Source organism: Alosa alosa, chromosome 4 (genome assembly GCF_017589495.1).
Source record: "Alosa alosa isolate M-15738 ecotype Scorff River chromosome 4, AALO_Geno_1.1, whole genome shotgun sequence".
Taxonomy (NCBI): Eukaryota; Metazoa; Chordata; class Actinopteri; order Clupeiformes; family Clupeidae; genus Alosa; species Alosa alosa.
Genome location: NC_063192.1, coordinates 28272929 through 28284930, shown reverse-complemented (window position 1 = coordinate 28284930; position 12002 = coordinate 28272929). Strand labels below are relative to the sequence as shown.

The 12002-nt window shown below is 44.5% G+C and overlaps 1 protein-coding gene across 1 annotated transcript in view; it reads left to right on the top strand.

Moving 5' to 3' along the window:
* The first annotated feature begins 4581 nt into the window (after positions 1–4581).
* si:dkey-32e6.6 (extracellular matrix protein 2) overlaps positions 4582–12002 on the top strand; it is a 16241-nt gene continuing 8820 nt past the window's right edge. The window contains exons 1-7 of the mRNA XM_048241566.1: positions 4582–5279; positions 6001–6071; positions 7259–7718; positions 8008–8123; positions 9257–9389; positions 9588–9745; positions 10222–10361. Of these exons, the coding sequence (XP_048097523.1) occupies positions 5039–5279; positions 6001–6071; positions 7259–7718; positions 8008–8123; positions 9257–9389; positions 9588–9745; positions 10222–10361 (1319 nt within the window). The 5' untranslated portion in view covers positions 4582–5038. The remainder of the gene's footprint in view (positions 5280–6000; positions 6072–7258; positions 7719–8007; positions 8124–9256; positions 9390–9587; positions 9746–10221; positions 10362–12002) is intronic.

Genomic DNA, 12002 nt, shown 5'->3' with positions numbered 1-12002 from the left:
CACCCAGCCCTGAACTGCAACCCCCAAGTGCATTGTTTAAAACCATGCACTGTGATTTCATACGAAGCACAGCACATACCCCAGGACACTTAGTATGACCACTAGTATGATCAGATATGGCCACTCCAGAGTAGCTACAGAGTACTGACCGGTTCATGGTGGTCAGTGTGACGATTTGCGGTTCTCTGGGAGCCTCACATACAGACTGGTCTGTAGATGTCCTCTGGCCAGAGCTTCAGGGCCTTGGTGGGGTCGGGGAGAGAGGAGAGGAGAGGAAACAATAGAAGAATGGAGAGGGGGATGAGAGAATCAGGGAGGAGACAGAGAACAGGAAAGAAAAGGAGAAGAGAGGATAGGAAAAGAGAATCAAGGGAAGAGGAGGAGACAATAGAGAACAGGGAAAGAAAAAAAGGAGAAGAGAGGATAGGAAAGGAGTGCAGAGGGGGAAGGGGTAGAACAAGGGAAGAGGAGAGAGAGGAATAGAGAGGAGGAAGAGGAATAGAACAAAAGGAGAGAAGAAGGGAGGACAGGAAAGAAAAAGTAGAGATGTCAGGAGAGGAGAGGAGAGGAGTGCAGGGACAGTCTGAGAGGAGAGGGGGAATCAGATGGGACTTTGAGTCAGGCCTGGAGTAGACAGTCTGAGAGCCAGAGGACCCAGAGGGAAAGGTCAAAGGCCAGAGGACCCAGAGGAAAAGGTCAACTGCGGTGAAGTGTAAAGTGACTCATGATGGACAGATGCATTCGGAGAGAGAGAGAGAGAGAGAGCCTGGGTGGTTTGTCTCCAGATTTGTGCGTTTCGTCTCATTCCCCCTCTCTGTTTGCTTGTCAAGTCACTCAGGGTCAGTGGACCATCCAGGCAGGCTCAGTGAAAAATAAATAAGGTCGCTGGACACTCCCCCTCACCATAGAAAAGCATTTGTGACCATGAAATTTAGCGAGTTAGAATAGAAATTCAGTAACGTTCTTTGCAGTCCTATGTCAGACAGTAATATGAGAGTGCGACATACCCACCGTAAAATAGTATTATACTCTATATTAATATTGACACAAGTTTATTTCAGTATTAGTACAGATGTTATGACGCAATGTCATCCCCTCATATTAAATTGAAATATTCATGCTTAACTTGCTATAGAATGCTGCTGACCTGCACAAACAAATGTGCATGAACAAACTGTTCCTTATAAAACATACCTCACCACATCACTTGTGAAATACACCATGCATGTTTAATTATAGCTGCCTGTGTTTGTGTGTGTGTGTGTGTGTGTGTGTGTGTGTGTGTGTGTGTGTGTGTGTGTGTGTGTGTGTGTGTGTGTGTGTGTGTGTCAGAAATAAAATTAGCTGAGTGGGGTGCTTCATGTTGCCACTAGATAAACAACAGCAGAAGCATATTCCAGCAGGATTCTTAATGTGATGTTTGTTTAGGGTGGTCTCTTATTCGTGGGATCACTATAAACACACACACACACACACACACAAAACAAACCTTCTGTATACACATACAGAAACACATTGCACTCAAAACACAGACACATACACCCTCTTAGCTGTCCATCGTGTCCGATGATGACGCTTTGTTCCAGGGGTGGGGGGGGGGGGGGGATGATTGGTCAACGTTGATGCCACCTCACGTGGCTATGGAGGCCGATTTTGGAGCCGCACACTCTTCCACAGATGGAGCAGGTATGTCCTGATGATTGGGAGGTGGGGTCTGCCTGCCGGTGTCGTTGGGCACGTCTTGCGGTCCTCCTTTGGATGAAGGTGTCGTTGATTTGCTCAGCTGCTTTCTTGCACGCGTGGCTCTCCAGGCTGGTCTGTTGGATGCTATTGCCTCGAGCTGGCCAGGGTTTGACATTCTTTGCCTTGTATCTTCACCAGCAGCCCGCTTCTTTGGTGTGGGAAATAGCCAGGCATTGTATCCAACCCAGCCGTGAATGCCTCTGCTTCCATGCTGGTGGTGCCAGTCGCACCATGTCAGCCCTCCCAGGACAGGTTGAGTATTTTTTTGTCTGATGCATCTCCACTGTCTATAATAGGACACAGACTTTGGACAGCTGTGGTACTGATTTTTAGGTTGTTGTTGCAATACTCTCTTCCTAAAACCCATGATGAGGCTTTGTTGATCAGGTGGATTTCACTATCAAGGGTGGAATCGAGCCCAGGTATGTAAAATGGTCAACAAGACTGAGTGGACTGCCATTGATGTGGAAGCCAACATGTGAAGGAGATTTGGTACAGAGTTGCGCCATGACCTGTCTCTTAGCCAGGACTGCTGATGGTGTCCATGCTGGTGGTGCCAGTCTGCATACTGGAGCTCATGGAATGTCAGTATGGGGGATGTGGTCTATACCATCTTTGTGCTGCAGGGTGCGGTGGAACAGTCGGGTGATTGCTGTAAGGAGGAGATTGAACAGTACTGGTGCCAGGACACAGCCTTGCTTCACCCCAACATTGGCCTTAAAGGGATCAGACTGAAGCTCTCCCATAACAACTCTGGCTTGCATGCCATCGTGCAATTGTTGCAGGATAGAGAGGAACTTGGGTGGTACACCAAGTTTGCCAAGTTGTGCCCAGAGCATGTCACGGTTAATGGTGTCAAAGGCTTTGCTGAGGTCGATGAAGGCGATGTAGAGGTCTCTGCGCAGCTCTCTGCTTTTCTCAAGTAGCTGCCGTAGAGCAAAGATCACACTCACACTCACACTCACACTCACACTCACACACACACACACACACACACACACACACACACACACACACACACACACACACACACACACACACACACAGTATTCAAGGCCAAGTCGAGGGTGGCTCACTGTATTACACCCCCAAAAACAAGATAATGTGGAAAGCTCACACTCCCTTCCCGTTGTCAGCACAAATGCTGAATAACGTCCTGTGTGTGCAAGCCTCCTCTGCGCTGTCGAACAGGCTCTAAGTGTTTGTGGATACACAGCACAACCATAAACATATGTATTAGCTGCCCATGGTGTTATACCCAGTGACGTCTGTGCAAACAAGGCATGGAGTCACACTCCAAGGTCTCACTAAGCAGTGATACACTGTGGTCAACATGCCCTCTCAAGGGTGATAACCTCTAGGTGATCTTCGGGCTGTATGTCTTTATGTGTGTGTGTGTGTGTGTGTGTGTGTGTGTGTGTGTGAGAGAGAGAGATAGTGAGTGTTAGAGAGAGAGAGAGAGAGAGAGAGAAAGAAAGGGTGGGAGGAATGGAGGGAGAGAGAGAGAAACAGACAGAAACAGACAGACAGTCTGAGGTGGAGACAGAGTTGTAGAGTGTGTGTTGAGTATTCTAGAGCATGCACGTGTGTGGTGTGTGTGTGTGTGTATGTGCGCACTTATGTTTGCACAAGTAAGGTACTGGGAAGGCGTTTGTGTGTGTTTTGTGCATGGCTGTGTGTGTTTTGTGCATGGCTGTGTGTGTGTGTGTTTTTGTGTGTGTGTTTGTGTGTTTGTGTGTGTGTGTGTGTGTGTGTGTGTGTGTGTGTGTGTGTGTGTGTGTGTGTGTGTGTGTGTGTGTGTGTGTTAGAGTGAGATGAATTTTGAGCAGACAAATCTGTCTTTCTTTTTTGCCAGTGTCTTACTCCTTTTCAAACATACTTGCCAATGGACAAAGGCCAAACAGGGATGAGTTTAACACATTGAGAGTGTATCTGTGTTTCCACAGATAGTAGCACACTCTCACATTCTGGGCCTTGTGCTCCGATTCTTTAGTACGCCGGAGAACTTCTGTGGGTTCCCCCACTGTTGTATCATATTCAGTAAAGTATAGACGGTGAAGACGGTTAGCAGTCTGTGTGGCCAGCCTTTTGCTGGCTCTTAAAATTGTCATTAACATTGTCTTAAGCACTGTTATCATTAGTGATTTAGATTAACACACACACACACACACACACACACACACACACACACACAGAGAGAGAGAGAGAGAGAGAGAGGCACACTGATATAAACACCAACACACACACACAAGCACACACATGCATTCACAAGTTTGAGGTGCCAACTCTGAAGTCATGGATTACACGAGTCAGGCAGTACACTCTGGTGGGAATTTAAAATAAAAAGTTCATCAAGTCAAGCAACAATTATGCTATCAACAGATGTCTGCAAAGTAAAGACATAAACACCACCCATGCTCATTTTGTTAATTAAGATATTTGACTTGCTCCATTCATTAAGAATCTTTGCCAGCGTGTTCATTAACAAGCTTGGCACATGCAACATTCTGTTTCTTTCCTGAAGCACAGTCCTTTATCAAGAGCACAGTCCGTGTGCATGCATGTGTGTGTGTGTGTGTGTGTGTGTGTGTGTATGTGCATGTGCGTGCATATTTGTGTATATGTGTGTGTGTGTGTGTGTGTTGTCTTCATGGTTCTGTTGGATGGGAATATGATTGATGGATGGATTCATCCGCTACAGGTCACTAGATGATGACGTTGACTCGAGGTCCCTAGAGGCTCCAGTTTTTGTGTCATTTCAAGGTCTGGAAGAAGAGAGGTTGAAATTGGTTTCTCATCCTTATTCTCTCTCTCTCTCTCTCTCTCTCTCTCTCTCTCTCTCTTACCTCACATACTCTCAAAAGCAATGTAAAGTATATTAATGACATTTCCAGTTTATGCACATTATACAATGGGTGCACGTGTCTCTTTTGGCCTTTCTAAATTACAATGTGCCACCATCTAAATACAGTAATTACTAACTGCCCAGTCTGACAGATATATGGGTCATTTCCTCTTTCAGTGCAAGATGGCTATTTATTCTCCCTTTGATCTTCTCTAACTCCCCTTCTTCACCACATTGTTTGTTAATTTAACCTGCAAACCTGGGAGGGAGCAAAGGCAAAGAAATGAGTCTGAATAAGTGTCTTTGTCAGATGATGGTCCGCTTTCCAGAAACCCCTCTCTCTCTCCTTCTTTTCCACTCTCCTCCCTGTGCTCTCTCTCTGTCTCTCTCTTTTTTTGTGCTGACTACGTGTGGGTTTAAGAGCGAGGCACAGAGAGACTCCTCAGGTACATGCTGACTGTCAGGCAGCAGATCATCTTCACCATGTTGAGAGTCTGGGTTTTGTGTGTTAGCTTGGCTTCTTTGGCCATGGGGCAGGAGCCCTTACAAGCGCCAGGGACGAGTGATGAATCCGGGATGAACGTGATGACCACGGCGTCCCCACTCTGGACAGACTCACCTGGGGCACCTGAGACCAACGCTACCTCCGAACAGGTGGATGCATCAGTGAAGAGCATGACTTCAGGCTCACGTAAGCTGTGCAAACCTGCTGAGGTGTACTTATGAGGTTGTTTTAAAATGTTATATTATATGGTATGGTATGGTATTGGTATATTATATGGTATATTATATTTCAGACTTTATGCTTTAAGCTTTAGATTGACATTTCTTATATGCTTTTACATGGCTGGAAATATTTAGGTAGATTTATATCTACTTTCATTGCTTGCACTTTGTCTTTTCATGACATGTAACCAAGACAGTGTAACTGCACATGGACATGTAATATATTTTGTAGCATGGAGCAACACATGGTGGATTGTTAAATAGGATTAGTGATATGTAAATACATGAGTTAATTTGTGACAAAATGTACAATTAGGTTCTGGCAGTTATTACTGCAACGCGTTACAATAAGGCTGAGATGTAAATCACTCACAAAATTCAAATTTTGGCCTATGTCCTATGGTATTTAAGTAATGTCAAAACAAACTTTGAAATATTCCAAATCAGTTTAAAAATAATGTTAGAGATCCTCTGGTATTTTGGGATATTTTAGCAATCATGTACTATTCTGTGAAAATAATTCTGCTTGTCAGCAAGAAGTTGATCCTGTCAGAGAGATATAAATGGATTTCTCAAGCACATAGAACTATCTGTCGACATGGCGTTGTTGGCGCACAGACAGACTTGATGGACTAGCGTTCAATGTTTTATAATATCAGTGTGTCAAATCATGGCTGTGTTCACAGGGGCGCGTAGGGCGGGTGAGACCCAGAGAGAGAGGCGCTCAGGGGCCACGGCCGCGGAGACCGACACACAGGTATGCTGCATCCAGCAGGATGCCCTGTCTCCCACACTGGGCCTATATATAGAGAGGAGGGTCATGTCTGTCAGCGTGGTCTGGGAGGATGGCGTAAACTCATATTTCACATAAATGCATGCTTTGTCAAAATATGGAGTGTTTTGCTTCTTTTCTTACTCCTCTGAATACGCACCTAGACAATACCAACTCAGAGTAGAAAATCAAAAGCAAAAAGGAAGCACCTACTTCCATAATATGCATAAAGAGTGGGTGGGGATATTGGCCATTCTTCCAAGAGTGCCAGACTGGGTAGAAAATATTACTATACTGGGGTGCGTTTCCCAAAACCATAGTTGCTAACCTGGTTGGCAATGGGAAATTGCACTGCAACCAACAAAGTTGCTAACTTAGCAACTATGGTTGTGGGAAATGCTCCCCTGCTGAGTAAAAAACTACAGTATAGAAGGATGAAATACAATACAGGAGAGCCATTATCATACCAAGAACAATGTGAATGTTTCAGACAAATCATTTGTTTTGAGATATTGACACAAAACCCCTACATAATATACAATGTAATATAGCAAAGAATAGTACATGATGCACAAATGCACACACTCGTTTATTCTGTGTGAAATACTGTATGTTTGGTCCTTTTTGCCACAACCGTATGCTGTCTTTGAATAGACATTCAGTTGTATCATTGTGTGTGCTCCGGTGGGTTAGGTTGCATGGCATTTTTGGGTGTTCCATCTGTGAGCTAGTGAGTCAGCCAGTCTGTTTGTGGGACATTTCTCTTCCACTGTTTGTTGTGCCTGTTTATTAATACTCTGGCCTTTTTCACACACAGGCACACACACATGTACACACACACTTCCCATTTATTCCCATATTCTAATATATTTATGAATAACACCCACACACACACTAATAAACACCACTCATGTCTATTTATTTTTCCCTCTCTCTCTGTCTCTCTCTCTCTCTCTGTCTGTCTCTCGCTCTGTATGTTTCTCTTTCTTTCTCTCTGTCTGTCTCTTTCTCTCTGTCACTCTTTCTTTCACTCTGTGTCTCTCTCACCGTCTCTCTGTCTTTCTCTGTGTCTCTCTTTCTTTCTCTCTCTGTCTTTCTCTGTCACTATCTTTCTTTCTCTCTCTCTCTCTGACTCTGTCTCTCTGTCTCCTGTCCCTGTCCCCCTCCATCAGTCGGAGCTGGGCCGCACGGCAGCCGTGTGGGTGGAGATGGAGTCGGTGCTGGGGAGGAGAGAGACTGGCCAGGGCCAGCTGGGCTCAGTGCTGCAGGACCTGAAGGAGGAGAAGAGGCGACTGTTGGACGAGGAGGTGAACAAGAAGGGGAAGGGGAAAAAAGAGGAGGAGGAGGAGGAGGAGGAGGATGATGACGAGGAGGAGGAAGATGATGATGATGAGGAAGATGAGGAAGAAGAAGAGGAGGAGGAAGAAGAAGAAGAGGAGGAGGAAGAGGAGGAAGGAGGGGAAGAGGAGGAGACTGATGCAGCATCCAACAGCACGGACACCACGAGTGGCTTCACAGACTTGTTACCTGAGGGCTGCCAGCAGGTGGCGCCACTGATCTCCTGTAAGGACGTGGGCTTGACCCGCCTGCCGATCATCACTGATTTAGCAGTCACCACGTTAGAGCTGCCGGGTGAGTTTAGAGGAAGAGGAGGAGGATGAGGGAAGAGGCTTCAGCAATTATCTTTATGGCATAAAACTGCCCAAAACAGCGCAAAGGAAGATTCATGTGTTGACTGTTCTGCAACATTTTAAAGTTGCCCTATACACCCTAAGAATTCTGGAGGTCACATAAATCCTTTAAAGTCCAGAATTATTCAGTATGAATATTTAGAAGTATGGACCGCAGGCTACATGTTTTGTCTGTTTTACTTCGTACTGCATCACTTACTGGGTAACAATCATTCTGCGTTTGGTTCCAGGAAACAACATCAGTAAAATTCCTCCACGAGGCTTCGCCGGGCTTCCAAACTTGGAGGAGATTGACCTCAGCAGGAATCAGCTCGAGGACTCCTCACTGGGAACATACTTGTTCAAGGTCGGCCTCGTTCAAGTTCACACTATATGACTTTCAAGATTGCTGTAGTGTTCACACACAAACACATATTGCTTTCTTTGCATTGGGAATCATGTATACTTGTACTCTTCTATATCAAACATTCTCTATATTCTCAGGGTTGTCCTTCTCTCATATTATGTCTTATATATGTTCATATTTATGTTCATCATCATATATTATATTAGAATTTTTGTATTCATACTAACAAACTGTGCCATCTAGCATTTTTGTCTCTTTCTGATTCTTTCATCTTCAACTTAGTCATAGTCATTGTCACCACACCGGCTTAGCACACAGATCTGTGGGAGGACACTTAACACACAACAGCTGTTGGATGCGGGAGTTTGATTGGATATGCATATTATCAGTTGGCTTTTTTTGCAAAAACAAACATTCAGACATATGCACACAAACACACACACATGCACATGCATAGTCACAAACACACACAGAGGCATTCCCAGAATAGCCTAAGGCTTTTGTGAGACCTTGAGTAGTGACCACAAAGCACTAAAAGGCTGTCCCGCAGAGGACAGCAACAACAAAGAGCACATGATCTATAGACCACAGATGCAACCATCGCTGGAGTGTCCAGAGACACTCCGGCCAAATTTTTCTCTCTTCTTGTTTTTGCTCCGGAGAAACAACAGTAGCCACGCAGCCCCATGCAGACAAATAATGCAAAATGGGAGGAAATAAGGTCAGATTGCACTGTCCGCTCCTCTGAACCCACAAATGACAGAGTCCAGAGACACGGCTGGCCCGCTTGGAGAGGCTACAGGGTGCTGTCGGTTTAGAGCAAGGCCTGGCTGGCCACTGCCTAATGGATAGTTGAAATAACTTCCTCCTTAAAATAATTTGACCAACAGTCTCTTTCCTCATGGTTCACTCTGTGCCCATTCACTCAACATGTACAGAAAGCAGTCCACTTGAGTCCACTTTGGCAAGGTGACTCACACACGCGTCACTTTAAAAAGCAGCCGTATGAACCACAGCATTAATCTATATGCCAGTAACCCAAACCAGAAATATGTATATGTATGATGTGGTTGTTGAAAGATTTTTCCTTTATGCCTTCTCTGTTATTTATTTTTATTTCTCTTTTTTTCCAGAACTTGACCAAGCTGCGCAAGCTGAACCTGGACTCTAACGGCCTGACCACGGTGCCCCTGCTCCCGGCGTCTCTAGAGGAGCTGAGCATCAACCAGAACAGGATCAGCCAGCTGCTGCCCAAGAGCTTCAGAGGTGCATATTATTCTCTCTCTCTCTCTCTCTCTCTCTGTCTATTTATATAATATTCCCCTCCCTCTCTCTTTTTGATTTATCTCGGAAAGCATTACTCCATGGCCGAAGCAGAAGCTGTCCCTAGCTGCACAAGCAACAACAACAACAACACAAAACACAGCTCCAACAGTAACATGTGACCCTCTGTAATATCATCAGGCCTGTTCAACCTACGCTCTTTGGTGCTCAACCAAAACGAGCTCTACGATGATGGCGTCTCGCCGCTCGCCTTCAGGCCTCTGAAGAACATCATCTACCTTCGGCTGGACCAGAACAACTTCCGATCCATTCCGCAAGGGTTGCCTCCCTCACTGCAGGTCGGTACCCGGCTCTCTGCAGTGGAGCTGCCAGTATGGGAGAGTGTGTGTGTGTGTGTGGGAGAGTTTGTGCGTGTGTGTGTGTGAGTGTGTGTGTACACTACCGTTCAAAAGTTTGAAGTCACTTAGAAATGTCCTTGTTTTTATCATTAAAGTTGTAAATGACTGGTATAGAAAGAAATGGCTGATCTTTAATGCAATATCTACATAAGAATACAGATGCCCATTATCAGCAACAATTCATCTGATGTTCCAGCAGTGTATATGTATATGTGTGTGTGTGTGTGTGTGTGTGTGTGTGTGTGTGTGTGTGTGTGTCTGTGTCTGTGTGTGTGTCTGTGTGTGTCTGTGTCTGTGTCTGTGTCTGTGTCTGTGTCTGTGTCTGTGTCTGTGTCTGTGTCTGTGTGTGTGTGTGTGTATGTAAATGTTTGTTTGTGCATACTGGCGTGTTTATGCATCATTATGTGCACTCTCAGGATTTGCGGATGCGTGAAAACCAGCTGCAGGAAGTAGATGGGGTCTCGCTCAACAAGTCCGTCAACTTGCAAGTGCTGGACCTGAGTCACAACTACCTGAGGGAACACACCATCTCCCCTCAAACTTGGGTCAACCTCCCGTAGGTCCCCCTGCCCTTACATCACCACATTTATTTATACCAGAATGAAGGAGCAGAAATTAAGTAAATTAAATTATAGTCTTTTTTATACTATAGAATGTTCTACATAGAAAGGCATCCGCGTGAAATAGCATTTATTTAGAAAATTGCCAATTTGAGAGACATAAAAGAAAAGCTTTATCAAGCTTGCAAAATGATTTGTTGACAGAACTCTTCATCATGCGTAAGGAGAGCCTATCCATGACAAATAACAGCTTTTGTAACAAGTGTACCATAATGTTCAAACCTCACAACATCGTACTTAGGCAAACACAAACAGTGGTAGCCAAACAAGCAGCCCTAAACTATGATTTAGTGTTGATCACTACACTACAAGAGGGAATGTTACAATGCAGACAGCAATCCAGAGGTCATGAACGTGGTGGAGAATGAATGACTGCAAACCTAAAGACCACATGTAGAATATCCTCATATAGCCTATGACATGGACAGTGGTTGGTCAAACAACAAGTGCAGGGGAAAACATCATGTAATAACTTAATCAACCACTAGGCTGTGCTAGTGAATTTAAGATGATTTCAGCGTTAGCTGACAGACGTAGTCCTGTGACCCATGGCCATATGAGGGGTGTCAAAATGTGCATGTATCTACAACTGATGGCAACATTAACGGATCTTAACTTTACTCCATGGGCTGTTGGCAAGTTACATATCTTGTATATTCTAGTTAACAATTGCAACTGCAAGTGATTATTTTGTAAGGTGATGAGTTATTATATTTTATTGTTTGTAGCAAAACAATAAATGTCTCTCTATTGGGGGGGATTTTAAGCATAGATGAATATTGGGTAGGGACATGTTCCCCTCAAAGTATATTATAAATACGGCCTAGCTGTGACTATACAAAATGTATTATGAATATGGCCTAGCTGTGACTATACATATTGTATTATTATGGCCTAGCTGTGACTATACATATTGTATTAGGAATACGGCCTAGCTGTGACTATATAAAATGTATTATGAATATGGCCTAGCTGTGACTGCTATATGCAAACTACAATGGCTTAAAAAGCCAGCACGTTTACTATTGTCTTGACACTTCAAACACTGACCCAGGCAGTTACAAATACTAATAATTGATCAAGTTTGACAAGAAAAACACAGACTTTTAAAGTCTTATACAAATGGCACTGAGGGAACCTCCTACTGGGGCACAAGGGCACAGGGATACACAACTAACACACATACAGACACACACATCAAAGGAACTTGTATGCACATGTTACATGTATTTCATTGCATTTCCTGCCCGGAGTGTGCTTCTACACACCGATTGTGAGGTGATGGATCACCACTGTGCACGACAGGCAGGCATCAGACAGCAGGGTACAGCACCCAGTCTTAGATGTGCACCAGGGAAGGTATGTTATCTGAGAGCTGAAATATGTTTGGCTGGGTTTTGAGGCTCGGAGATATACTGTAAATTCCTGCGGGTTTTAAACATCTATGGGGGCCTCAGACAGATCTGAAAAAGAACATGCAGACACAGACATGTAAGTGAGAGGGAGAGAGAGGGAGGGAGGGAGAGATTGTGTGTGTGTAGTATTGTGCAACCCTATGATTTTTACACTAGTTCCTT